Source organism: Diceros bicornis, chromosome 18, assembly GCF_020826845.1.
Source record: "Diceros bicornis minor isolate mBicDic1 chromosome 18, mDicBic1.mat.cur, whole genome shotgun sequence".
Taxonomy (NCBI): Eukaryota; Metazoa; Chordata; class Mammalia; order Perissodactyla; family Rhinocerotidae; genus Diceros; species Diceros bicornis.
Window position 1 is genome coordinate 30,849,167 of NC_080757.1, and position 27,500 is coordinate 30,876,666.

The following is a 27,500-nucleotide window of genomic DNA, read 5'->3' on the forward strand; positions in this document are numbered from 1 at the left end:
TCAATTCCCTGAGCTGATCATACACTCTCTTACTTTCTGACTTTGTACAAATGTTGTTACTGCTGCCTGGAACATCTCTCCCCTCTCTTTGCCAGACTATTTATCCTTCAATATCAATTTAGATAACTTATTCTAAGGGAAATAGTTCCTGACCTACTCTACTCCCAACCTGGGTGAAGAACATTTCTGAGTGCTTTCTGATCCCATAGCTCATGTTGTAATTGCCTGTTATTTGTCTGTATCTTCCCATCCTCTTTCCGCAAGAGCTGGTGTTGGCTCTTGTTCATCTTTGGACTCCCAGAGCCTAGAACAGGGCTAGGCTCAAGGATAGTGCTCAGTGGATATTACTGTATGAATGAATGAATAAATAAATTTGACTTTCATGACAATTGCATGAGGAAGGATGATAGGGCTAGAAGACATCTGAGAGATGGTCCAAGCCAGCTCCCCATCTCAGATGGAGGAGAACTAAAGCCCCCAAATTAAATAACAGTCCTGAAAGCACCTTGCCTTTTGGTGGCAGAGCCACACTGTACACAGCCCTTTTACTGATTCAGGACTGTTCTTTCCGTTTGTTCTGAGTCTGTGGTCTCCAAGCAACCTCAGGATGATGTTAGATATTTAGGTATCTTGGTGTTGGGCTGGGAACACTCCAGACAGTAGTCAAGGTTATGTAATGGAAAGGATACTGGGGCTATCCTTGACTCCTCCCCTCTCTTTACCCTCCATATCCAATCAGTCACCAAGACCTATCAATTTTACCTCCCAAGAAGTTCTTGCATCAACTCCCTCATCCCCATCCTTAGTCCTTCCACGACAAAAGACCACCCAATCTTGAGCCTAGACATTGCAAAGTTTTACTAATTGATCTCTTCTTCTGATCTATCCCCTACATGATATACAGAACCTTTCAGTGACTTCACATGAACCCTTCAATGATTTTACATGGGCGTCTCCTCCACATGAATCCTTCAATGGCTCCCAGTGGCCTTGGAGATAGAGTCTAAATTCCTGAATGTGATTACAAGGCCCTCCATTGCATGGCCCCTGACTTCCACCATAGTTTTTATTTTCCCATCATTCCTAGGCTCATGCTTTGTGTTACAGTAACCCTGAATTGTATAGAGTTCCCAGTTCACGCTGAGCTATTTCAGACCTCTGTGCCTGTGGTCATGCCATCCAGGAACACCTCTTCTCTTCCCCCCTGCCTCCCCATTTTGCCTGACTCACTGTTACTCATCCTTTGACTTGTTGAAGCTCTGGGGGTGGACCAAGAGCTCACATAGCAACACTTGCCCACCTCAAGGTCAGCAACCACTTCTGCTGCATTTCTGTGGCTCCAGCACTCGGCTTAGCAGGTGCTTAGCAAATGTATATTGAACGAGACGCTACTAGGAGTTAAGATAGGAGTTTTAATCCTATGCTCTTACTGTGTGGTCTTGAACATATCACTTCCTGTCTTTGGACTTCAGTAGATATATATTGAGTAACTACCATGTATAGACATGATATAAGGTTCAATTTCCTCTACTGAGAAATTGAGGAGGAAGGAGAATTGCTTTACATAATCTTTAAGGTCGCCTCAAATTCTAAATGACATAGTTCCTGCACCAATTCCATTGGCATGATATTAGGCCATTGTAATATGGTGTGATATGTAAATGGTGGTTTTGGGGCAGGATCAGTTGTAGCATGCTGGTCAGGAAATCAGACTTAATATCAGATGAAGACGTTGTGAACAACTGATTGGGGTTTTCTTAGAGATTCAGTTTCCTCACCTCAAAAAATGGCAGTAATAATAAGGTTGTCCTTGGGCTGATGGAACGATCAAGTGAGATGCTGTATGTGATCTGGGGTGTGGACTCTCGTGCTCAGGGTAACTGTAAAGAATGGCAATTAGTGACCCGTCTCACATGAGAGGGAGTTGCATGAGCTGCGAGGTTCAGCATCTGATAGGTAGTGCAAGTTATGGATTCTGTGATTCTAGACTTATAGGGGCTGGGCTCCAATTTTCCATCCAGGGGAGCCCACCAGCCAGAAAGGCTGGACATAGCCAGTTACCCTTAGTCATAGCATACCACAGGGGCTGGCATGCCAACATAGCCCCGCCAGTGCCCATGCCTGGGAAAGGCTTGTCTGGCATATCCAAGGGTTTTTGTTATTTTCCTCTGCCTCCATTCTAAACAAAGGTTGTTTTGTTTGTTTGATTTTAAAGTTAAGCTTCTCTCCCCTCTTCCCCTTTGCCCCCTCCCTTGGGAAAATATCCCACTGCATTTTGGGCAAGGCTAGTGGGGCCCTCTGAATGATACTTTTGAGTTAGATGGACAGTCTTGATCAGCAAGACAGGGGAGTGGGGGAAACAGCAATGATGCCACCTCCTCATTGCTGCTGGGATGCGTTGCCATGGACACCAAGTATGGGGAAGCAAAAGCCGCGGAAGAAAAATCGAAGTCATAATATGTGTATATTTATGTGTCCATGTGTGTGCACGCGCATGCTTGCACACTCCCGTATGAGAGCTGGAAAGAAAGGAAAGGTGGTCATTTCTGAGGAGGCCTGACGTTTTGACAGTTAGATTGTAATCATCCCAGGTGGACTAACATTTCCATTCCCTGTATTAGGTGACCCCTCCATGATGATGCACAGTCAGAACAGGCCCCAGAATCTTAGCCCCTGTCTCTCCCCTTCTTGTTCCTTGCCCTTTGCCTCACTCCCCATAGGTGACAGAGAATGCCTTAAGTACCTACATGTGGCAGGCATTGTGCTAGGCTCTTCTATTTCTTACCTGCTTTTACCCTTGCAATAACCCTGCAGGGGAGATAGTGCTACTCCTATTACATAGCTGGGGGGCGTTAAGGAGGTGAAAATTATGGGCTGTGAAGTCAGAATGCCTGAGTGAATCCCCGATCGGCCATTTCCTAGCTGTGTAACCTTCAGTCGCCGCTGTGTGTCCCAAGTCTTCATCTATAAACCTCAGTACCACCTCCTGGCATCTTGAGTGGTGAACTGAGACATGCAGAATGCTTGGCGCAGTGCTCAGCACATGGGAAGGGCCCAATAAGTGATCACTGCTATATTGGTTTTTCCCAAGGACAAACAGTTGGAAAGGAAGGAGTTTTTAATTGGTTGTTACTACACAGACCTGCCATGGGATAAGTACTCAACCCATGAATGGAGGGACAACATTACCATGGTTTTGTTGCTGTTGGGGATGGAGAAGGACTGATGGATTGTGGCTAGCTTCTTAGACTAGGCCGCCAATCCAGATCTCTCTCACTCTAAAACTTGAGCTCTTTCCAGCCTCCACGTTCACCTGACTCAGGTGCTGGGCTGACTTTTCCAGTCTGAGGAAGGTCGTGCCTCTGGAGATGTTTAGGGGTAGGAGTGGCACTGGCCTGTCTCTGAGAGCCGGACTGTCCTCCAGCCTGGCAGGAAGGAAGAGGCTGATCCTGTGAACATGCTGGACACTGGCCCTTCCAATACCCCCAGATCCACCTCACACTTCTCAGGGCTTTGGAGATTGTAGAAGTATCTCTCCGACATCGTGGGATAATAGGTCTAACTGGCATATTCTTTAAATCAGTGCTTCATTCAGGAACACAGAAAAAAGACAATCACATTGAGTGTTTTAAAAAAGTGATTTCAATCTTAGGAGGATGGTAATTTGGCGCGTCATGGGTATCACTAGGATCTAGTCTCAGCTCCAGTGCTAACCAGCTTTGTTACTTTGGGCAAGTCTCTGCACCTCTCTGGGCCGTGGTTTCCTCACCTCTAATGTGAGAGGGCTGGAACAAACGGCAGTCACCTCGTTCCTCTGTCCCTTCCACGCTGGTCTCCTGACTCCACCCTCAGTTTCTTCTGGTTTCACTAGGTCACAATTCCTCATTGTTCCACCTTTTGACAAACCTGTTCCTCACAAGACAGCAGGATCCACAGAAAGGCATCCCTACCTGGAGTTCACGGGCCTTTCCAGCGAGGCTCCACTGATCTCTGGGGTTATCTCCCTCTGCTTTCCCTCTCTGTCTGGGCGGGGACAGCCTGACTGCACTTTTGAGAGGCACATATTATTAATAACACTGACTTGCATTTGCTCAGGGTTTTGGAGCTTACAGAGGCGTGAATATTATCAGTCACACAGTTGGGATAGGGTAGAGTAAAGAGCTCAGGTTCAACTCCAAAGTCTATACTTGTAACAACCCCACATTACCTACGTCTTCAAAAGCTCTCCTAGGAAGATTGGCAACAGATGTTAGCTCAGGGCCAGTCTCCCTCAAAAAACAAAAACAAAAACAGGACAAAACAAAAACAAAAGCTCTCCTTAAGTTGAAGTTGGAATCAATCCATTTTCATTAAACAAATCAACAAATTCCATTTGGATTTGATTTAAAAAGAAAAAATTGGAGCCCCTGCTCATATCCAGCACACAGTCACTCATCTACCACATATTTATTAAATCCTTGCTATATATCACGCACTATTTTGGATAACATGGTTGGAAATTAGAATCCAATACAGTAGCTGCTCTCAAAGAGCTTTGAAATCCAGAGGTAACCAGATATGGGTCCACACCAATTGAGTGCAATGTTATAAATGCTGGACTAATGTGATGAGATGCAGTAGGCAAGATTGGAAAGAGCATGGGTTTTGGAGTTTGAATCCTGGTGTTGAGTCCTGGCTTTGCCACTAACTAATTAAGAGTCCTTAAGTAATTCATCAAATCTCTCTGAACCTATTACATGGCAGGATTTCTTTATTACCACGTAGGATTACAGTTGGAGTTTAAATGATATAATGCACTTAAAGTACCCAAGACAGTTCCTGTCCCATATAGGCAGCTAATATCTATTATTTATTGTTGCTATTAATCATCAGCACTGTGGGAGGACAAAATATGCTTGATTAATTCCACCCTGGCCAAGGGCTGAGGAGGTACCATGTGAGCTGCACCCTGAAGTATGAGTAGGTCTTCTCTAGGTGGAATCGTGGTTTGGGATGATGGAGCAAGGGTGGGGCAGGGGGCATTTCAGGTAGAGAAAATGGTGTAAGCAAAAGTGTCAAAGCACTGGCAAGCTTAGGCAGTCATGAGTAAGTTGGTGTGGCTGGTTGGTGGGGATGGGGTGGAGCAGAAAACGAGGGTCGATTAGAGTGGAAGATAAGTTGGAGTCATAGATTTTAAGGGACCTTGGGAGCCATGCTAAGGAAGTTAGCTATGGTTCTATAGTAAAGGGGAGACACCAGAAGTTTGTGGGTTGTACTAGGGAAATGACAACGCAAGTGGCAATGCCAAAGATGGTACCAGACTGGAGGTGAAGAAATTGACTATCATGTATTCAAAGGCCAAGGCAAGAGATGACAAAGGCCTGAGCTATAGCACATGGTAAGGATGAGGATGAGAGGATGGATTGAGAGGTAATTCAGGAGGTGTTGGCAGGTAATTTGTTCGTGAGGAGAGGATGATCACAAGAAGTAGACCAGAGGTCTTTTTTTTTTTTTTTCTTTTATCTATATGTATGGATGAAGGATGGGCCCATTACTCAAGAATGAGAAAACTGAAATAGTCAGATTGGAAGGTTTAGGAATAGGGTTAGGATTCAACTTTGACCTTGTGTTTGAAGTGGTGTAGTCCAGGAGGCAGCTGACTCTGCAAGTATGAAGCTCAGGAAAGACTTCTGTCCTGGGGCAGAGATTTGGATGATGGCCATCCAGGGGTGATAGCTCCCACTGGGAGGCCCAGAGTTTCCTCTAAGGCAGAGGATATGAAAGGAGAAGAGGAGAGCTGACCAGACCCCTGGGAACATCATTCTCCAAGGGTCACACTAAGCATGTCCCTAAGGATCCAAGTGGACTGGAGCCACAGCAAGGGACCTACCCATGGTTCTTGCTTTTGAAGGGAAGAAGGAAGACAGCAGCAGAAGCCTGGGTCCTTGGGCAATCTGCCTTGGAATGTGGCCTTTGGGGGAAGTTGTCCAACCTTGGGGGTGAGAGGCACTTGAGTCAACAAGTCAGTTACCAGCAGCCCCATACTCCCATCAAAATTTCTCCATTAGTCTTGGTCTTTAACTTGAGGTTTGACATTGACCAGGTCACTTCCCATCTCTGGGCTTCAGCTTCCTGGTTTTCCACGGTGGTGGTCATGAGTAGATGGACGCCTATAAAGCTCGCCATTGTTGATACTGCGTGTTGACTCTCCTGGGGGCCTTGGCCCTATCTAGGTGTGATTGTCTCTCTCATAACCAGGTCTCTGCCCCTGAAGTGAGGTAAGAATGACACCAGTCAAGACTGTTTCTGGGAGCTAGTCACTTCTGGGTGATTCCTGGTTAACAGCCAATAACTAGAAATGAGGAATTTCTAGAATTAGAACAAATTTAGGGCTAATTTACCTGGGCTGAATTCATGCCTCTGTTCATGTAAAACAAAGTCCGTGGTTTCTCAATTCCCCTCCATCGGATTTAACAGTTTTTCTCTCAGCTTTGCCTTTGGTCATTCATTTTCCCACTCTCATCCATTCTTTGGCCTATAATTAAAAAACACACACACACACACACACCAAAAAACAAAATACAACTGGCACTAAATACAAAGCCTTTTCATCAGCAAAGAAAAAGAAGACTCCATTGGATTCTTTCCCCCAGCTGTAGACCTAGCGGAGATGAAGATCTGGGCAAGTAGCTGATCACTGCCTCTGGGGAGCAGGACATTAAGCTTCCATCCTGACCCAGAGGGGTACTGCACAGGCCATGGAATCGGGAAAAGGGAAGGAAACCATGATTGGCTAGGCTCCTACACCCTCCAGGAGCTACACATATGGAACACATTGGAACATCCCAACACTCTGGTGTGGTGGTATCATTATGCCCATTTTAGGTATGTGGAAACTAAATCTCAGGGAGGTCGGGTGTCTTAACCAAGGTCCACAGCTAATGGCCATAGAGCCAGGATTCAAACCTAGGTTGGTCTCAATCCCAAGTCCGTGGTGTCTATCTCCCCCCTACTCTCCTATAATCATACTCCTTTCCCGGTAGAAAGGTTTTTTACCTCCAGGGCAAGTTATTCTTCAAGGCTCAGTTTCTTTATCTTTAAAATGATAATCTAAATTCTGGCTGTGAGCTCTTGTGTAGGTTTGAAAGAGATAGTGGATGTGAAAGTGGTTTTTAAACTGTAAAGCGTTAAGCGTGAGTTAGTCATTGTTTAGTTTTACTATTTGTTGGGCAGGAAAAATCAAGTTTTAACTGTTCAGCAGATAGGGTAATCTCTCCCATTTTTAAGGATTTCAGATGTGGGGAAAGGTGAATCTTCCACCCACCCCTGGAGAGTCTTCTCAGAATCTCCTCCATGGAATCACTCATGGGGTGGGCTTCTCTAGAGGTGGATTCCCTTTTACTGTATCTGGCGACGCAGCCATCCCTCCCCACCTACTCAAGCAGACGGGACCTTAGGAGTCAGTAACCCAGGTGTCCCTGTAATCTCCAAAACCGATAGAGTCACCCTAGGGTCACCTGAACAGCCCTGGCTCCCTGCTCTGTATCACACAGTTGGGCACATTCTTAAATTTTCCCTGGATCACTATTTAACAAGAGCTGGACTCTGAACTCCTAGTATCCTTAGAGCCCCAGACAGTACCTGGGTTATACCAGGAACGTGATCAATTAATATTCCTTCATATATCAGTGTATTCAGTCATCCATCAATATTGATGTCTGTATGTGCCCCAAACTGCACCAGTGCCCAGGGATACCATGATCAGCAGAACAGAGGGGGATGACAGTCCACTGGAGGAGAGAGGGCACACAAACAACTGAAAATTATACCAATTACAAACTGTGATCCATCCCAGGAAGAAAAAGTCCTGAGAGCCAAGAGAGTGTGGATCAGAGGCCACCCGACCTGCTTTCCCTAGGAATGGGATCTGAAGGACAGGGTGGTGTTTAGGGGAGCTGGTGGCAGAGAAGGGACCCCAGGTTGAAGGTCCAGCATGTGCAAAGGCCCTGAAGCAGGGGGGAGCTCGGTGCGTGAGAGAACCTGAATGAAAGACTGTGTGGCTTGAACCCAGGGGCAGGCGGAGAGGGGCCTCAGTCTGGTAAGGATTCTTGCCTTTATCCTCAGAGCCATGGAAGCCATTGAGAAGTTTTACGCAGGGGAGTGACAAGACCACATGTGTGTCTTAAGGTCACGTGGGCTATAGCGTGGAGAATGGATTGGAGCCGGGCTAGCGTGGAATCAGGGAGACTGGTTGGGATCATAAACTCAGGAGCACTAAACCCTCTGCTTCTCCCCGCAGCTCAGCAGAGAGCTGGTGCTGTTTGAATCTTAGCTCCACCACCAACTAGCTGTGTGATCTTGGGCAAGTCACTTAAGCTGCCTGTTTCCACAGCTTTCCACATCCACAAAACAGGGGAAGAACTATTTTCCTTGCTTGATTAATTTTTTCCCTTAATTGGATAAATTGAACACCAGTCAGGAGTCCTTTAAACATGGGCCGGGAAGAGGCTGCCTAAACCAGGGACCGCAGGGCCTGCTTCACTGGGCAGGTGCGGGTACCACTATCTTCCTTATTCTTATTCCACAGACTCGCTGAGCAGCCTGCAGACATGGTTGGTTTCCTGAGTCCAATCCCAACCACAGAGAAATACAGCAGCTGGATCTCGCACTGCTGACAGCACCAGCTTCTCCTGCTCCACCATCTGGAATGAGCTCTGCGAGCATCCATCCTTTCTTCACCTTCTGTGAGCTTCAGTTTCCCTACCTGTAAAGCAAGCCTGTGTACATTTAGTTCTCCAGCGATATTTGTTAATTGCTGCTGTGAGTCAGGCCCTGTGCTAGTCTCTGCGGACGTAAGATGGACTCAGTTCCTGCCCTTGGGAGTTTTCATGTCTCATTGTCTCCTTGTGTGTCTCATTGTAAAATTATGTATCTGAAAGTGCTTTTTAAATTCTAATGCTGTTTATACTTATGGCAACTGTGAAGAGAGGGTTGAACTGGAAATCTGGAAATATTGCGTCTGGTGCCAGTTCTGTTCCAAAGTACCTAGAATGGAGTCCAGTCAATTGGCCTTGAGAAGCCTTAGTTTCTGCAGTCAAATGAAGGGGTGAAGAGCTTTAAGGCCATCCCAGTTTAAATGTTGTAATTCCTATCATGATTCCTTTGAAATCTGGATCCCCTTCCCAAATTCTGTGTGTGGTTTCCTTTAGGACTTCCTTCTTTCTTATTTCAAAGAATCAAAATTTGCTTTTACTTTTAGTTCCCTCCTTATATCTAATCCAGGGGTCCCAACTGCAAGTGCCTACAATGGTTCTGGTAGGTAATATAATGAGTGAAGCATGCAATAGGGAGAGGTGGGGACTATGGCAAAAGATGGGGGGCATGTATGATTTAAAGGGGACAGCTTCTTTTCAGCTCCAGCAAATTACTCCTTTACACAAAAATACAGGCTGGATCTAACTTGTGTTTTCCTTTAAGACATCTCTCAGTTTTGTCTTTTTCTGTCCCTTCCCCCTGATCACACTGTCCTCCAGAACTAGAGGACAATAGCAGTCTCTAATGTGGCCTTCTAGCCCAGAGTTTTACTTTTCTAATCTTTTTTTACACAAATCAAATCCAGGAGAATCTTCCCACCTCATCCCTCCCTCAAGAACCTGTAGTGGCTCCCTGTGGACCCCCAAGTCAGTCCACTTCACTCTACCTAGTATATACTGAACACTCACCATGTCAAGCATTGTCCTGTATGTTGTGGAGACTAAAAAGATGAGGTACAATAAAAAATTCTGTCACTTAAAAATTCTCAGAGCCTAGGACTGGGTTTAACCTTTGTGTTACAGACTTTAGAATCTGATGAAAACGACAGACTCTCTTCCCAGAAAAAACACATGCAAATACGTTTTACACACACTCTCCAGAGCCAACCTTGACACCCCTCTTGTAAGCACAACAGGTTAAGCAACTCCTTCCTTAAGAAAGTGCAACCCTTAGGGCTTAGTGGGATGAAGGAGCACAGGAAGGGGGATGATTCCTTCCAGGCAGGGGAAGCCTTTATGGAGATATGATGCCACCTTGAAATCACACAGGCCTGGATTTTAATCCAGGTGCTTCCATTTACCAGATGTGCACTCTTGGGCCAGACACTTAGCCTCTCTGAGCTTCCTTTTTCTCATCTGTGTAATGGCGATGATGCTCCTCATTTCACAGCGAGGATGGAATGAGAACAAATATGAAGTACTGGGCTAGTTGCATCTCTCGGGTGTCAGCACCTCTGCCCCTTGGCCTCTCCCATGTTTCCCCACACTCCTTTCTTCATACCATCCCCAAACACAAATACATTCGGCACCATCAGGACCTTCTGGTCTTCTGGGAACATCTTAGGGCTCCCCAAGCCTGGACTGCTAGTTTATCCCTACCCTCCTTCTTTTGCTGTGTGCCTACCATCCATCCATCCATCCATCCATCCATCCATCCATCCATCCATCCATCCATTCAACTCAATTATAAACTGAAATCTTCTCCAGGCTTCTCAGATTCCTCCCTCTTCTGGACAAGCCTGGAACCTCCCTGTGTGTGTGTGTGTGTGTGTGTGTGTGTGTGTGTGTGTATGAGGGAAGCTCCTTCATCTGAGAGTCCTCTTCTGTGCATGGTCACTTGCAGGCCTGAAACATCAGGGGCCCTCAGCTCCCACATCCAATCAGTTACCAAGTCCTCTCTAGTCCTCCGGCAAATGATCAATTGGCATTGATGCTCCTCAAGCATCGATTCTTATTGACTCTTTCTGGACCATGGCAAGGTCCTCCTTTACTAATCTCCCAGCAGCCACCATCTCATTTCCAAGCCATCCTAGACACTGGCACCAAACTTAAATTGAAAACGACTGTATCTTCTCATTTTTGTGTTCTGGGCATTCAATACAGAGCCTGGCTTATAGAAAGTGCTTGTGGTAGATTAAAGACGGTTCCCGATTCTTTGCTACTGCTCCCATTGAGAAGTGATGTCTGAGTCCCTTCCCCTTGAATCTGGGCTGGTCTTAGAGACTTGCTTCACCAACAGACTGCAGCAGAAACAATGTGGGACTTTTGAGGCAACGTCATAAGAAGCCTTGCAGCTTCTATCCAAGTCTCTTGGAATACCTTCTCTCAGAGCCGTGAGCTGTCATGTAGGAAGTCCAACTATTCTGAAGCCATCAGGCTGTGAGAAAACCCAAGCCACACGGAGAAGCCACTTGTTGGGGCTCTAGTCAACCAGTCAGCTGAGCCCCTAGCCCTCAGCTGACACCATGAGTATCGGAGATGAACTGCCCAGCTGAGCCCTTCCCAAATTCCTGATTCACAGAATCATCAGCAAAATAAAATGGTTGTTTTAACATTGTTAATTTTGGTGTAGCTTGTTACACACCAATAGATAACCAGAACAGTGCTTACAAACTGTTTGTTGAATGAATAAATAATTCCTTTGCAGTAGTGCTCTAATGGTGTCCCTGCCCTATTCAAGAGCTCTTAATGGCTCCCTGTTGCCTGGGAAATAGTTTAGCTCCCGTAGTCGGCATTCAAGGTCCTCCATAATTTGGCTTCAGCCTGCTTTTCAGACCTTATTGCCTGCTCTCGCTTGGCCATCCTGTGCTCAAGTTTGTTTGAGCTGTTTCCTAGCACACAAATACTTTTTCAACATCATGTCTTTACTTATATATACTGCTTTCTCCATCTACATGCCCTCTCCTCCCACCTCTTCACCACAGTAGCTTGACATTCAACTTGCCCTTTGAGACTTTAACCAGATGCCTTCTCTGGCTGCCCAGTCCAGCTCTTTCTGGCCTTCCTTTTTCTGGTCCAGGTTTGTTTGATGTTTAATCCTTCTTGCATCTCTTACCCTGTTCTTCACTTCTTAACTTTTCTATTGCACTGTAAACCTCTTGTGTTGAGGTTGGGGTGAGAGGCGGGGTCCTGGCACATTACAGGGTGTACAACAATGCTCCGTGTGGCTTACCAGGCAGGAATCCCTACCGAGCTTGAGTTGGGACTTTCCAGCACCTAATGTGGCACATTGTGTCTCCCAAGCCAGGTGTTCACGTGCTTGAAGTGGGAAGGGCGTTCAGAAGAAGCATAGGCTATACGATCAGCTCAGATTTTGAACCATAACAGTGCCACTTACTGTGTGGCTTTGGGCGAGATGCTTAAACTCTCTGAGCTCCAGTTTCCTTATTTGGAAACCAGAGATCTTGGACGAGAATGTGCGTAAAGGGCCTAGCTTAGAGCTTGGCACATCATAAACCACTAATAACTGCTTCCTGAACACGTACAACAGAATGGTCGGTCAGCTTCCTGGTGATCAACTGTTACAATGTCAATTTTGGAGACAACTCTTCCCCACCAAAAAATAAATAAATAAGTAAGAACAAAACACAGAAAAAGAGAACAGTGAAGCTGCACAATGGTAACCACCTAGCCAATCCCAACTCTGTTCATCTGCGTGATCTTCAGCACGGCCCTGCTGAGGTCTCAGTCTTCTCATCTATAAATTGAGCAGTGGGCATTGGAATCTCCCCAATGCTCCCCTCCAGCTCTGACATTCCAAGAGCATTAAAGAAAAAGGATGAATCACTCCTTCAAAATACCAATACCGGCTGGGCCCTCCCCCTGCTGTCCCCATCCAGCACAGCTAAGAGCTCTTAATACACAGCCAGCTTCCTCCTGCAGCTGCCACCAAACTTCAACCCCCTTTCCCAGGAGTCTCAGAAGCAAGACTGATAATGGACCCCTGGCCTTCTCCATCTCAACAGGGAACAAGATCCCATTCCCAGACTCTGGGGGCCAGAGGGCCCTCCCCTGAGGGGGCTGGCTTTCCGTGGACATTTGGCCTCAGTATGCTTGAAGTGTGGGGCATGTTGGAAGGGCAGAAAGAAGGAATAAAGGGCAGAGTTGAAAATAGAGGGTCGATGAGTGAATTCTTGCAATCATGGCAGGAGGGCTGTGGTGATGGAAACCTTGCCATTCTCTTCCAGGATTTTGAAAAAGTTGATGTGTCTGCATCAGTAATAGGTACAAATCTCCATCCTGGGGAGTCATGGTCCCCCAGCAGCTGCATAAATTCATAGACACAGCCTGTCAAAGCTGCAGAAGACACCCAGATCAATTTTCCTCCGTACAGGAGATAGACGCTAGGTGACCGCAGAGGACAGTTTTCTTGCCTCTCTGCCCAGAGCTCTCTACTCCTTTCCGTGTTGATGCTATTATTAGTATTATCAACATTAATAATAATGAAGACGTAACCGGTTATGCATTAGTCACAATGTTCCAGGAGCCAGCACCTCATTCGCTCTCTTCTGGGACTGCCTGGGTCCTGCTGGGTCCTCCCTCTGCGTGCAGAGCGGCTTCGGGCCTGCCCTTTGAGTCTGTCTGTCCGGTGGTCTGTCTACTGCCCGTCACGTCTGCAGCCCGGGTCCTCCTAGCTCACACAGGCTCCCGCTCTGAAAGCCGAGAAGCTCGCCGGCTGCGAGCGGGTTTTCCAAGTGGGCAGGGGTGGGGAGGAGGGGCGCGGGCGGGCGGGCTAGCGGGAGGAGGGAGGAGGGGGCGTCGCGGAGGGGAAGACCTCGCATTGTAATCCAATGACATTGCCAACGTGGGGGTGGGGGCGCTGGCCTCGGCGCGCTCTCCGAGTTTTGGCTGCCCGCCCAGCTGGGAATAACTCTCTTCGCATAATTCGCGTGTTTACCAGGCATGAAAATTCTTGCTTTCGGCTGCCCCCCCACCCCCCGCGTAAGCCCCCTCCCCTTCCCCCTCCCCACCACCTCCGCCCCTCGCAAGTGAAACTCTGTCTAAAAAAATATTGGCCCGGGGCACAGAAAGTTTTGCATAAATTCATAAGTGATGAATGGCTGATTTTAACGTTATTTGGGTATTTGTCAGAACTTAACAAATATACATGGGGACGGCGGTTCATAAACTTAAACATCTCAATATCCCCTTTCTTCTGGAAATAAATTACGTTTGTTTGCCCGGCTTGGAGTCTTAAGGTAGCCGACATTAGGAATATTTTAAAAGCCATCATCCATCGAGCATGTCTCCCAGGCGCCAGGAAGATTAAATGAAAGAATCATAAGATGGAGGTCTTTAACTTTTAATCCTTTTACAATGAAGCCTCAGATAGTCGCGGGGGCAGGGTGCCCTCTCTGGGGGGAATAATGCCGTTATTCCTCGGCTCTCAGTTAATGAATACCCTAACGTCTGTCCCACGGCTGACGGAGGCAGCGCCGGGGAGGGGGCTCCGGCTCCCGGGCCAGGCTATTGAAATCAGGAGCCACCGAGGCTGCGTCGGGAGGGAAGAAAGCGCCCGGCTGGAGGGACAGGGCGGGCGGGGCCGAGGGCACTGAGACAGCGCTGGGGACCCGGCGCAGGTTTGAAATAATTAGCATAGATTCGCCGGGACTCCGGACTAGGGGGGTGAGGGGGGTGAGGGGGAGGAACGCCAGGAGGGAGGCGCGGGGAGGTGGCAGGGAGGTGGGGAGGGAGCAAAGGAGAGCGACTTTGGAGTCCAAGATAAATAAATGGAGCGCTGAGCAGTGTCAGGAAGCGGGCCCACGTGGAGCAGCGCGGATGGGCGCCAGCGCGGACTGAGGCGGAGGGATGCACGCGAGTCAAGCGCCCGCCTCAAGAAATTAGGTTTTGAAGGTGTGCAGTGGGGTGATGGTTTGCACCTCCATTTAAGGGGTAACAAGTCTTTGGCCCTATCTAACCCCAAAGCTCAAAGATCCCGATTCTGATTTCTCCTGCCTCCCCACTCCCAAGCGGAGTAAGTGTCCAGAGCCGGGGTCCCACCCGGTTCCCAATAGCAAATCCCAGTGGTATCGTTTTCCACCCAAGTTCGGACCCTTCTGAAACCCTGACCCTCAGAGTCCTCCTTAGGTCCTGGGGGAGGGGGAGGTGAGTGTCAAAGCTCCCAGCTATCCCCAGCAATTCCAGCTGTGGGCCTGGGATTTCGGGGGCTCAGACCTGCAAGATCCCGGAGGCAGTAAGTGTTGATTCCAAGGGATCGCCTCAGCTCGCACCGCTGTAGCTTCTGGGCGTGCAAAGGGTTAACACGGGCTGGATATTGAGGTGGGGGGGTGCGAGGCGGGAGGGGTGGTGGGATCTGGGTGGGCGCACTCTGATCTCCCCCCCCCATTCCTCGGGGGTCAAGTTTCAGCGGCACTCCGCCCCCAGGGTAGGTGTGAAAGACACGTGTCCCCATTGTGAAGGGCCTGTCAGGCAGGACAAAGCAGCCGCCCATCCTCCCCCCCACCCGCCCGCCCGCCCCTCGGCCCAGCCCGGGGTCAGCTCCAGGGGGCCGGCTGGGTGTCGAGGTCACGACAGGCCCGAGCTTTGGTGACAGGGAGAAAAAGCTGGGAGACTGGGCGGAGGCCACGTGATGCTCAAGCGAGGGGTTGAGAATAACCCCCCCCATAAAAAACTGAGCGGTCACCTCCATCACACCAGAAGAGCGGATGAGCCCCTTCTCCCAACAGGCGTAGTAAGCACAGCGGCACCCCCTACCCGCCCCCTCTCGCCCCCCCCACCCCCCCATCAATCACCAACACAGAGAATCGCAGTGTCGAGCGCAGTCGGTTTTAGTGGTTTTCTTTAATCCTGCTCTGCACTTCTTTCTCATTTACTACACGGGATATTATAAAGAATAAATAGCAGATACTCTTAATTTACAATGATTAGTCATTCCATTTGTTCTCTATATTTACAATAACTGTAAAATAACATTGAACTCTATAGCTTCTTCGAGGTCCAAGGAAAACCAAAACACTTTCCGAAGAATGGAAAATAGCTTTTTTAAAAGTCCTTCTACAAAAGTTCTCCCCTCTCTTTGTACTTTAAGAAAAAATAACTTTTCCCCCCTGCTTCGCCATGCGAAGGGCACTGGAATATAAATAGCAGGTTAACATTATTAGCAACAACCAGGATAAGTCTCTCTTTTCTCTGTTCTTTTTTTTCCTTTTGCTTATTTTTTTTAAAAATACAGTAGAAGCCGGTAACTTTTAACGTATAATACTGACCTTTTAATAAGTAAATTAAAACTGGGACCGTATATACACACACATATACATTCCTACACAGTTAAACAGTGCATTACATGAACCAGAAAGCTAGGTCTCTGTAGCCAAAAAAAAAAAAAAAAAAAAAAAAAAAAAGTTCATTGAATCCCCTCGCGAGGGGGGGTGGAACTGGTTGGAGACGGTGCGGGGGGCGTCGGTGGGGGTCGATCAAGTGTCTGGGTGCGGGCAGGGGGCCCCGAGTTCTAGCACGAGCACTTGCACTCGGAAATGATGGGGTACTGGATGGGAATCCAGCCGCAGCGCTGGCCCCCGCGCCGCTGACAGCGCCACCGCAGCACCGTGAGGTGCACGGACTTGGACGGTTTGCACACCATGCCCTCCGGCACGGAGCACGAGCGCTTACTGAAGCAGCTGCCCACCTTCACGTAGCGCGGCCAAAAGCGGCTGCCCAGGTCGTTCCACGCGTACAGCACCGGGCAGAAGGTCTGCGACCACAGCCACATCTGTAACTTCCTCCGCAGCTTCTTGCTCAGGCGCTGCTTCTTGCCCGGGGCCAAGCCCTCGGAGAACTCCAGCCCTTTGATCTCGCTCGGCATGGCCCCCGACGGCCGCTGCCGCAGCAGCTGGTCCAGCTCCGCCAGGTCCTCGGCGCCCGCGGCCGCCCCCCCGCCCCCGCCGGGCCGGTCCTCGGGGGGCGAGGTGGCCATGAAGCCCGGGTCGTAGTGGCCCCCGAGCAGCGAGCGCAGCAGCGTCTCGTTCAGATCCTTCTCCTTGGGGTCAAAGATAGGGTCCGGGTGTTCGATGAGGTCCACCAGGGGCAGGTTGTCGCTGGGAGCCGGGCGGATGTGCAGATAGTGCTGGCCGCCGGCCGGTGCCGCCCGCAGCCCCAGGACCACCACCAGGGCGTAGAGGGTGACCCCCAGGCTGGGGCAGCGCTCCATGCCTCCGGCGCGCGCCCGGGGCTGCTGCTTCGTCCCGCGTCCCCGGAGGAGAGCACGCCGAGCCCGCGGCGCCGCCGCGCTCCCCCGTCTCTCCGGCGGCCGCTCACCCGAGGCTGGGCAGGCGCAGGGCCGGCAGCATGAGTCGCCGGGAGAGCCCTTCGCTCAGCGCCGGCTCCCACTGGGGCGAAAAAAAGGCACACAAGTTGGCTGCAACTCCTCTCCCGGGTCTATTCGGGAAGGCAGCCGCGGCGGGGCATCCGAAATTACTCCAGGGCGACCGCGGGCGCGGGGGGCGCCGGCTCCTCGCTGCCTTCCCGGGCCGGCGGCGGCGCAGGGCGCGTGGACGAGCCGCTCTCCCCTCCTCCTCCTCTCGCTGCTCCTCGTCCTGCCGCTCTGTGCAGCGCTGCTGGCCGAGCCGGTCCTAGGGGCACTTCCCTCCGCCTGCTCCGGGCTCCGCGGCCGGCTCTGCCCGGCGGACTCCAGCGGCGGCGGCGGCGGCGGCGTCCGCGCACGTTGGCACCGGTTTGTCTGTCTCGCAGGGTCCAAGCCTTTAAATTTCCTGCACTTTCAGCTCCATCACCATGGAAACCACTGACTCTCTCGGCGTTGCCCCCTCCCCCTTCTTCCCCCCAAACAACAACCCCACCCCCCACTTCTCCACCCCAGAGGAGCTGGAGCGGCACAGGCTCCGGGGGAAGCCGCCTGCACTCGCCGCGGAGGCGGCGGCGGCGGCTTCGGCAGCGCCCAGGGCTGTGCCCCGCCGGACCCAGATGCCCCGGGAAGCCGACAGTCCGGCTGCCCGCCGGAGCTCACAGGCGGCGGCGGCGGCGGCGGCGGCGGCGGCAGCGGCGGTGGCGGCGGCGGTGGCGCTTGGCAGGTCTCCGCGCAATTTTCTCTCTCCCCCACCACCCACCCGCCTTCTCCTCCTCCTGCAAAATGCACCGCCCCCCTCCTTTCTCCTGGAGCAATGCAACTGGGGCTCTAGGCGCCCCGCCAGGGCCAGTCCTGGGGAAAGCTCGCGGCGGCGCTGGAGCCGGGCTGGAGGGTGCAGGGCCGGTTCTGGGGGGTGCTCTAGGTGGAGCTGGGAGGGTTCTTACTAGCTGGGTGCTTTGCACTGGGAGAGGAGCTGCGGGGAGGTGCTGGGGGCTCGTTTCTCGGTGCAGTTCGGCGCAAGGAATTTCTCCATGTGCATGGAGCTTTTTCCCCGGGCGCGTCTCGCTTTCCTCTCTCCCGGGCTCGGTCTAAGTCCCCTCCCCCTCCCCCAAACACACACACACACACACACACACACACACACACACACACACACACACACACACACTTTGCGCTGGGGGAGTCCGGGAGCCGCAGCGTTGCGCAGCGTGATGTAATTCCTAGGAAGCACTCCTGCCCGCCTGTTACCCAGGCCCACGAGGGGGGTCCGCTCGTCACCCTCCTCCTCCTCCTTGGCCTGGTCCTGCACCCTGAGTGGCCGAGCTGCAGGGGCGCGTCCGGCTCGCCTGCGGCTCCCCTAGCCTGGCGCGGCGGGCTGCTCAGCTCCCTGGGGGCGGCGCGCCCTCTGCTGGCCCGCGGCAAGTCCTGCACCTGGCACTGGCGGGGGCAGCCCTGCGAGGTGGGTTTGTCTGCTGTCCGCTCTGCCCAGCTCGGTTTCTGCTTCTGTGTCCGTGTCATTGTGTGTGTGTGTGTGTGTGTGTGTGTGTGTGTGTGTGTATGTGCGCGCGCGCTGACGGATCCGTTCTGGTTCTGGCTGTTCTCTCGAAGTTCTCCAGACAGTATAAACAGACTTCCTGAGATTCCTCTCCAAGCCCCTCAAGTATCACAAGAATTGTTCTGCACCTTCTGCCTCCGCTACCTCGGCCTCAGTGGGCAAGAGTGCAGACCAGAAACTTAAAAGGTGAGTCCTGGCTAGGGTCGGCCCTGATATCACTGTGTTAACCTTGGACAAGTCACTTTTGTGGCACCATATACCTTACTTTCTGCATTAGTGACATAACTACGCTACTCTTCCTACCTTTCTCTGATTCTAAATAAACCTGCATGATGCTTTCTCTTCCAGAAGCAGTTTCTCTTTGATGGGAGGTGGATATTGAAATGACACTCCAGTTAATTTTCCCTTGGATGAGGAACTGACTCTGAGCTTCACAACTCAAACTCAGTTTCCTTTGTGGTTGATGTGATTGGAGTCTGGAAAAAGCAGGAGACAAGAGACTTGGAGTGGATGACAAGCACTCACCAGCATTGCAGGGAGTGGAGTTAGGAGGTCTCATTGTGACAGCCTAAATCACTCCGCTTTCTTTCCCCAAAGATCTCGTTTCTCCTTTCCACCTGTGCTGCACACCCCCCCCCCCCCCAGCGAAGTTTATCATCTGTCTAAGGAGGAAAACACACTTTGCTTCATGGCACAGTCTTTCTGCAAAACCTTAGCCGTTGAGAGGAATGGCCAGTTTCAGCTGAAAACATTTCTTAAACTTTCAAGTCTAGACACTGCCTAGAATTAGATTATCAAGATACTGCCTAAAAAGAAATCTGGCTTTGATGAATACTGGAGATAAGAAGAAGCCATTGGTTGTTTGAATGGAGTTGACTCTGAAATAATGTGTGACTAGAACCTGGCACATAGTGGGCTCTTAAACAATACTTTTTGATGTGCTTGAGGAGGGCTGGCACTCGTTTGTTTTCTCAGGAAGAGTAAATGTTTCAGAGCAATTTTGTTCGCTGCTGTGAATTAACTAAGAACATAATTTTTCAGTAAAGAGTTCAAAGGCTAAATTCTAGCCCAGCCCTCCTGAGATGGTAGGTTCCAATTAGTGCCATTTTATTGTGCTGTTTGCTGTTCCATCAATCTCCTCTCCTCTCCTTCAAATCACCTATTTTTGTTTGAAAACCAACCAGATCCTTCAGTCCTTTATTTAGGCTGGGGAGATTTGACTGAACAGCAAAAAAAAAGGTCCCTTGGGAATGAAAAACAAACCATGTTAGACAATAGGTTGGGTGACCTGTTTATAGAGTGTCCACTGGGTGAAGACCATGGAGAAAAACACAGAGAAGAAAGAACTCACGGTTAGTCGCCACCCTCCACGACTTTTGCAGTTCAGTTAAGGAGGATATGACAAGTATATGAAGAAAACATTAAAAGGATGTGGGAAAAAATCTAGAAATTCGCATAACAACGTAGACCAGTGTTTCAAAACCTTTTAAAAACCCATACCCACTTTTGATAAATATTACAATTTCATGGTATCCTTTGAATGTTGTTTGAAATTTTATAATCCACTATGATGACCAAAAAAAGTCAAAACAATTATAACATAAGCAATAGTGTTTTCAACCACACTTACCCTTCTTCACTGCGGGGTTCTAAAATGCCCCACTTGGGGAGCCTGCAGTCAGTCCCCAACTCTGTGCCACACTGGGGTAGCCCATGAACTTAGGTACTGAGCGAGCCTGGGGATGGTGTTATCAGAGACTAAGCAGTACTAATACCTTAATGGTAGAGCCGGGCTTTAGCTGGACTTGATGAAGAAAAAGGATATCTTTATCTGAGTGGGGAGAGGAGATTTGAGACATACAATTTGAGTCTGCGTGAAAAGTGGAAGCACACCATATCAGGGACAGTCAGAAGGTCTGGGGTGTGGGGAATGGAGGAGGAAATGTCATAAACAGGGACACTCAATGCAAAGGCAAACTTTGGCCCAGGTGGATCTTGGTTGGAATTCTGGCCCTGTCACTCACCAGCTGGGTTACCTTCTTAACATAAGCATCTTAACTCCAAACTTCCATTTCCCCATCTGTAAAATGGGGATCACACACACCTCTCAGAACTGTACTATATAAAGGAGGTAAAGAATGTCTAGCTTAGCACAGTGCCCAGGGCACAGTATATACGTAGTGGGTGATCATCTTTGAACAAATGTTAGTTCTTCGGGGAACCCCGCTGCCCTCAACTGGCCAACCATCTCAGGTTTGAGCCAGAGGCTTGAAGGGACTGGGATGCTGTTGAAATCAACTCCAACACCTTTGGGCCTGCTTTCTGTCCACTTAGCACATGCAACTCAGCTTTTCTCGATGGCTTCTGGCCTTCAGGAGTTTAGGGGAGGGAGACTGGAAATTTCTTGGGGGACTCAACAGCCAACCCATTTCAATGCTTCTGTGGCTCTATTGAAGAGGGAGCTTGACAAGCAGGACAAAGAGGGTTGTATCTCTTCAAAAGGAAACTGTAGGGTGGGAGATGGGCCAAGGGAGGGATGGCTATCAGCTGGGCTTTCTGATCAGGCCCTCACTTTGGGGGTGTTTGGATTTTAGTGGGGATTGTCTAGGGCCTCAGGCCTCAGCAGCCCATGTAGGGAGAGTCCAGTGGACCTCATGAGTATAGGTCCATGCTTGGCTATCTGCGTCTCAGGATTTCCGTCCCTGTGAAATGCTCTGGGCGAGGAACATTGAAGCACACCTCTGAACAACCGCTTTAGCAACTCCAGGTTGAGGCAAGAGGACCCTGAGGATGCTTTTCTGCATCTTTTGTTATTTGCAGCTGATTCTAAGAACAATTCAACAATCTTCTTGCTGGTTGGGCCTAGAAACAGACCCGAGGCAGCTGTGGGTGATGTACAAAGAACACGGGGCTTGATGTTGGAGAACCTACAAACTACCAGCTGTGTGACCTTGGGTGAGTCACTTTACTTCTCCTGGGCTCCTTGACACCCAGAGGTCAGGGGACCACGAGGGGCCATAAAGGAGAAGGCATGAGAGCTGCCATCTTTTAGGCCTGGCATCATCCCAGGCATATGAACATCATCAACCTCTGATTCTGGCTGTCTCTCGGGTCCCATAAATGTCAAATTTGATGGGCTTTTTCTTAGTGAGACCCAAAATAGCATTTTTGGACTTAACCCAACTTAGCAAAGTGAGGAGAAGCCAGCCACGAAGCTTGTCACTTCCCTCTCCTGACTGCCGGAAGAATGTGAGTGGAGGTGGCTCCCAAAGCCATAGGGTGGTGGAGTCCCCATAGCCTCCTAGGGGCTGGGGGAACCCTGCCCCGTTCAGGACTCACAGCCAGGGTGGGGGCCAGTTGAGCTTCACAATACTTTCTAATTTCGTGTGTGTCCAATTGGTGATGGGATTCGAGTTAGAAGAGTGACATTCTAACTAGCATAGGCAATGGGGGTGGGGAGGTAAAAGGGGGAAAAAGTAGGAAGAGAGAAAGGGGAGAAGGAGAGGGAGATAACCCCAAATCGTGGGCTGGGGTGGGAAAATGGGTAAATAAATGTGACATGCATTTCCAGGAACACAGACAAAGCCACAGGCCAGAGGAGGAGAGGCGCTTGTCCCAGCCCCGCCAGCCCCTTCCCTTACCCGTCTGGCTCCCTCCGCCTGTGTCCCCCTCCCCACAAGGCTCCACGCTGGGGAAGGGGAGCCGACTCTGGAGCCCGGTGGCTCATTCATCTCCTGATAAACTGTTTATCTGAGTTTTAACGAGGGCGCCTCTCTTCCAGCCCTGGAGACAGAAGCCTCCTCATGTTTAGCCTGCCCTGATGTGGGGGGCCTGGGGGTGGGTGGGGGAGACGCCGGCAGGCCGATCTTCTGCCCTCTCGTCGCTCGCACACGCCGCCTCTGCGCTTCGCCCTCAGCTCTCCAGGCTTCAGGGTGCATTTCCTCGGCTGAAGTCTGGGTCTAAGATGGACTCAAGGCTTTCCTCTGGAAAGAAAATCTTTTTGCAGTCCCTCTCTCTCCAGCCACTGTCTTGAAACACACACACATATTCTAAATAAATTTAAAAATCAAACAAAACTTGGTTCTGAGTGGTGGACTTTTACCATAAGTGACCCGGTGTTTCACAAGGAAAATGAATGGAATGCCACAGCTACAGTGTTGCTCAGGTGGGGAAGGATTCTCCAAAATGATGGAGGAGCTGTGAAAAGACAACTGTCACCAAATTAATAGAAATTTAAACTATAAATGCTCTGGAACCTGTTTCCCACTTCCCACCGCTCACCCTTATGGATTCACAAGAGCACACACGTGTATAGATATTGACACATTGGTTGACGGGCATACCTTCCCCCCACCACAACACATACAGGAATAGTAAATACAAACACACCAGGGTGCACACCCCCACACACATATACACACATGCCATACACACACTCCCTATGCCCCCCCATCCTTTTGTTCCCCCCTTTGCCACTTGGGCTGTAAAGGTTTCTGGAGACAGCCCCCTTAGCCACCTGCTGTGACGAATTTACATATAGCCTTCCCCACCCCCTCCCAAACACACAAGCACCCATCTCAACCCAGGCTCACATTTCCCCCACATCCTCACATCCTGCTGCCTCACATAGATGTTTATTGAGATAATATGGTCTAGTCTCCCTTATCCCCTCAAAGACTCAAGATAACAAGGAGACAGAAGCTCAATGGAGTGAAAAATAAAGTGAAAAACCACCCCCATTTCAGGTGGGTGGGGTGATTAACACGTTCCAGCTACTGAATCCACCTAATGCAACAATTTCAATCTCCAAATTTTGTCCTAGCCCCTAACTCTGTCGCCTCCCTATCCAACTATCAGTGCAGCCTTGGAAATGATGTTCTGTGACCACCTACTGTCATCCATCAGTCTTATTCATCCATCTATTCACCAGGCATGGACCCTGGTTCCTGACACTCTGCCTCCCAAGGAATGGACATAGTCCTTTCTCTTGAGGAGCTCAAAGAGTATTGGAGAAAAAAAGGAAAAATAAACCAAAGATTACAATTCAAGATGTCAATTGCCGTGATGAAGCATGGGAAGATTGGGGTGGAGTGGAGGATCCAAAAAGGCTTCCAGGAAATTAGATGTCCAAGTTGGGTTCTGAAAGTCCAAGAGGGGATCACAGGGTAGAGGAGTGAGGAGGAGGCAATGGCGGGAACACATTTTGGGCACTGCAGCAGGTGGGCAACACAATCCAAATCCTGTAGACAAATTGGCCGCGCCAAGTGTTGGGGCTAGAGGCTGGAAGACCAGGGCCTTGTATGGTGGGCCATCGCAGGTCTTAAGCAGTTTGAAATCCAATTTGAATTTAGACTTGAGCTTAGAAATACTTGAAAGAAACCTTGGAAACCATATTAATATGGCGATTATAGATCCTAAATATTTTACAACAACTCCTATTAAAAAACAAAAATCTTGATTTTGATTGACATCTAGGCTGTTCAGCCCTAGAACCCTTGCTTTTAATCTCTATGCAAAAATTATTTTATGTGCATGGAAAAATTACTAAAAATATGTTTATAAATCATTAATTGTAATGATTACCCCTGAAGAATGAGATAAGTGGGTGGGATGAGGAGACAAGAGAAACTCATTTTTTGCTTTACATCACCTTTATGTAAATCTTAAAAAGAGAGCATTGATTATTTTTATATTTAAGGAAAAATCAATAAAAGATTAAAATCAGTGAATTTAGAGGAAATAGCTTGCCCTAAAGTAACTTTCAGACATTAGACAAGCTGGAAATGGTATTTAAAGCTCTATATGTTGATGAGAGTTTTAAAGCCAGCACCAGGCTGCAGAGCAGGGCCATTCGTATTCTTAGATGATCTTTGTTTCAGGTTTAGTTAAATGGTTCAGCGCTCATGTACGATGGTAAAGTGAGGGAGAAGCCCATCTGAGGAGCTTTTGTGCACTGGGGTGTGTGTTTGTGAGCATGCATATAAGTATGTGACAGACACTGTTTCATGACACTTTAATCTCCTGTATCAGGCATCTACAGAGAAACCAGATTGCTTTCAAAATTAAGTGATACCCATGTCAAAACCCACCACTGGGCTGAGAAACAAAACAAAACCAAAATGCACTAAAACCTAATCTCATGCTTGATCAAAACTCTGCACTCTGGAAAGAGTTTGGGATGGGGGCTGGGTACTGGTTGAGGGTTTGATGGACAGGGTCCCCAAACGGGTACAAAAGGAGCTTTCTCTCCAAGTTGCCAGTCTTTGAAACAAGAATACAAGTTCAACAGGTACTGGAAATTTGCCCCCTGCCTTACAAACATTGTCTTATCTACATCATACAGGAGCTTCTGGAGGAGGGACAATTATCTCCCCATTTTATAGATAGGGGAATTGAGGCCCAGAGAGGTAAGGGAGCTTCCCAGGGCCATATTCTTGGACTCGAGGACCATCTGTGGAGACAGCTCCTTAGCTCAGAGCTGCTGGTTCAGGGGGCCTCCTAAGGTATCCATCTTCAATCTTCGTTGGTCTATTACTCTTCTCTTGGTCTGAATCCATATTTGACTTACTTCAGAGGTCATCAGTACCAGCAGGTTAGAGAGATTTACTTTGGACAGTGACTTTTGGCAAGCTGGTCAAGTCTGGGCGAGGGAGGTCTCATTTCATGCCCCCCCCCACCCCGCCCGCGGTCCCACCCTCCATAATGGAGCATGACTGTAGTAAAACAAGGCTTTTGATCAAGCTTCTTCACATCACTTTCAAGACAAACAATGTCTCTGAAACCCCCAACCGCTTTTATTTTTCTTATATCTAAGGTTTCACCTTAGTGTCTTCACCCAGCTTTATTAAAAAATGCCCTCAATTAAGAAAAAAAAATCACGGCATTTCATTATTGTAATTCACAAAACATACTTACAGAAAATGAGTCTTCAAAGTTATATAAACAACCTCTTTAAATTTCTGAAAGGGGTTCCTGCCTTCCCTCTAACCCATCAGGCATCCTCCACCTACCACAACAATTTTCCAATTTTTTCTTTGGCATGATTAATTAAGATCATAAGTAAACGTATTAATTAAAATACAAATAAAACAGTGGCTAATTCTTCACCAGCACGATTGATGGGTACACTCATGTTTCAACACAGGATTTTTCTAAGGTACGATTCATTATTTAGAGGATTTTTAGAAAAAAATTAGTTTTATAGGTCATTTGTATACATATAAATTTAAAAATGTTTTCTTTTTCCACCCATGGTGGAGAGAATGGATAAAGTGAGAGAGCCACAACACCTCTTGGTCCCCTCCCCACAAACTGAATCCGGTGCGCTACAATTTCAGACAAGTGTTTCTTTCCTTACACAAAAGCTTAACCATGTTAACTAGTTAATGTAAAGCTTGATTAAACTCGCAAAGATAATCCCTAAAATGCTGGGAGAAGGGCCCTTGAAGTGCCTGGAGGAGGCAGGGAGGGGGCGGGCGGGTAATGAGGCAAAGTTGTGGTTCCAACCTCATTTTCCCTTTGCATTGTTTCAAAAGTGAATTGCTGCAGCAGTTCAGCAAAATACATTGAGAAAAATGCAAAGCTGCCTCCCTCACCTCCTCAAGGATTTGAGTCACCACAGATGAGCCTTTAAATGTAATAAGAGGCATTGTAATTATCATGCCACGGGGGTAAGAAAATCCTGGCAGATCACATTTTATAGAACTCTGCTTTTCTTTCGGGCCCTAGCCCAGGAGGAGAGGCAGCTCCATTTGAGACTAAATGTTTATGGCTTAGGCTTCTTTGACAGCATGAACGTTTACTTCTGAGGTAGTCCTATTGTTCCGTGCCTGATTTAAATATGCTTCTTCTAAATATTTTGACAGCCAGGCAAGCCTTGGGTCACTCGTCCTTTCTTAGGGACTATAGGGTGGTGATTCATTGTGTGTGAGGGTTTGGTGGGGTCTCTGACTTGTCGCTGATAGCAACTCTTCTTCATCCCACAGCTATTGGGGTCTTCGGTGAGGCCCTCCTCTCTCAGCAAAGTTTCCATAAGTTTGCCACTGAGAAGTAGGGCTTGCAGATAGTACTGGCCTGCCCCAGGCAAGATACCTTCCTGCTGAAGTGCACAGAAGTGCCCCTTTCATTTCTCCCAAAGTCTTAGTATTCCTGAGGGAGAAACGGGCTAAAATAAACTCATATACAGAAAGGGAATTATTTACGATTGTTCAAAAACCCCTAATGATTCTCCTGTTTACTCTCAAGATAATGTTATGACAGTGGCTGCCTTTTCCAATCTGAGCACAATCCACCTTTCCCCATCACTTCTTTCCACTCTTTGCTGTTCACCTTATAATTAGCTTCTCTAGAACTCCTTGAAGGTCTCTACACATAGCCTGCTCTTCCTCATTGTTACGTGTTCTGTCTACTCACTCTCACCTTTTGCAAAATCATTTGCGACCTTCTAGATTCTGCTTAAACATCGCCTCCTCCATTCTTGATTCCCTCTGGGCAGCATTAATTGTTCCCTCCTCTCGGATCCCATAGCATTCTATACCATCCTGTAGTTTACTGATGACAAGATTGCATTCTAAGCAGTTGTCTGTCTTGATGGCTAGACAGCAGGCTCGCTATGGGAGTTCATCTCTATATTCCCAGTGCCGAGCATTGGGTTTAGTATTCAGTAGGTGCCTAGTAAATGAATGAATCCCTGAACTTGTGTAATTGCTTTTGAGAACCATAACGGATCCTGAGAGCCAGTGGAGGGAAACCATGCTGGTGAAAACTATGCCCATCTCTTCATTAATGCAGCAAATCCAGATAATAACAGCGTATAATGTTTGAACTTTTCTTA

At 48.8% G+C, this 27,500-nt stretch overlaps 1 protein-coding gene across 1 annotated transcript; it reads right to left on the minus strand.

Moving 5' to 3' along the window:
- Positions 1 to 16,172: 16,172 nt before the first annotated feature.
- NOG (noggin) lies at positions 16,173 to 17,469 on the minus strand. The gene has a single exon (XM_058559348.1). The coding sequence runs from the start codon at positions 16,957 to 16,959 to the stop codon at positions 16,261 to 16,263; it is 699 nt and encodes a 232-aa protein (XP_058415331.1). The 5' UTR covers positions 16,960 to 17,469; the 3' UTR covers positions 16,173 to 16,260.
- Positions 17,470 to 27,500: the final 10,031 nt, after the last annotated feature.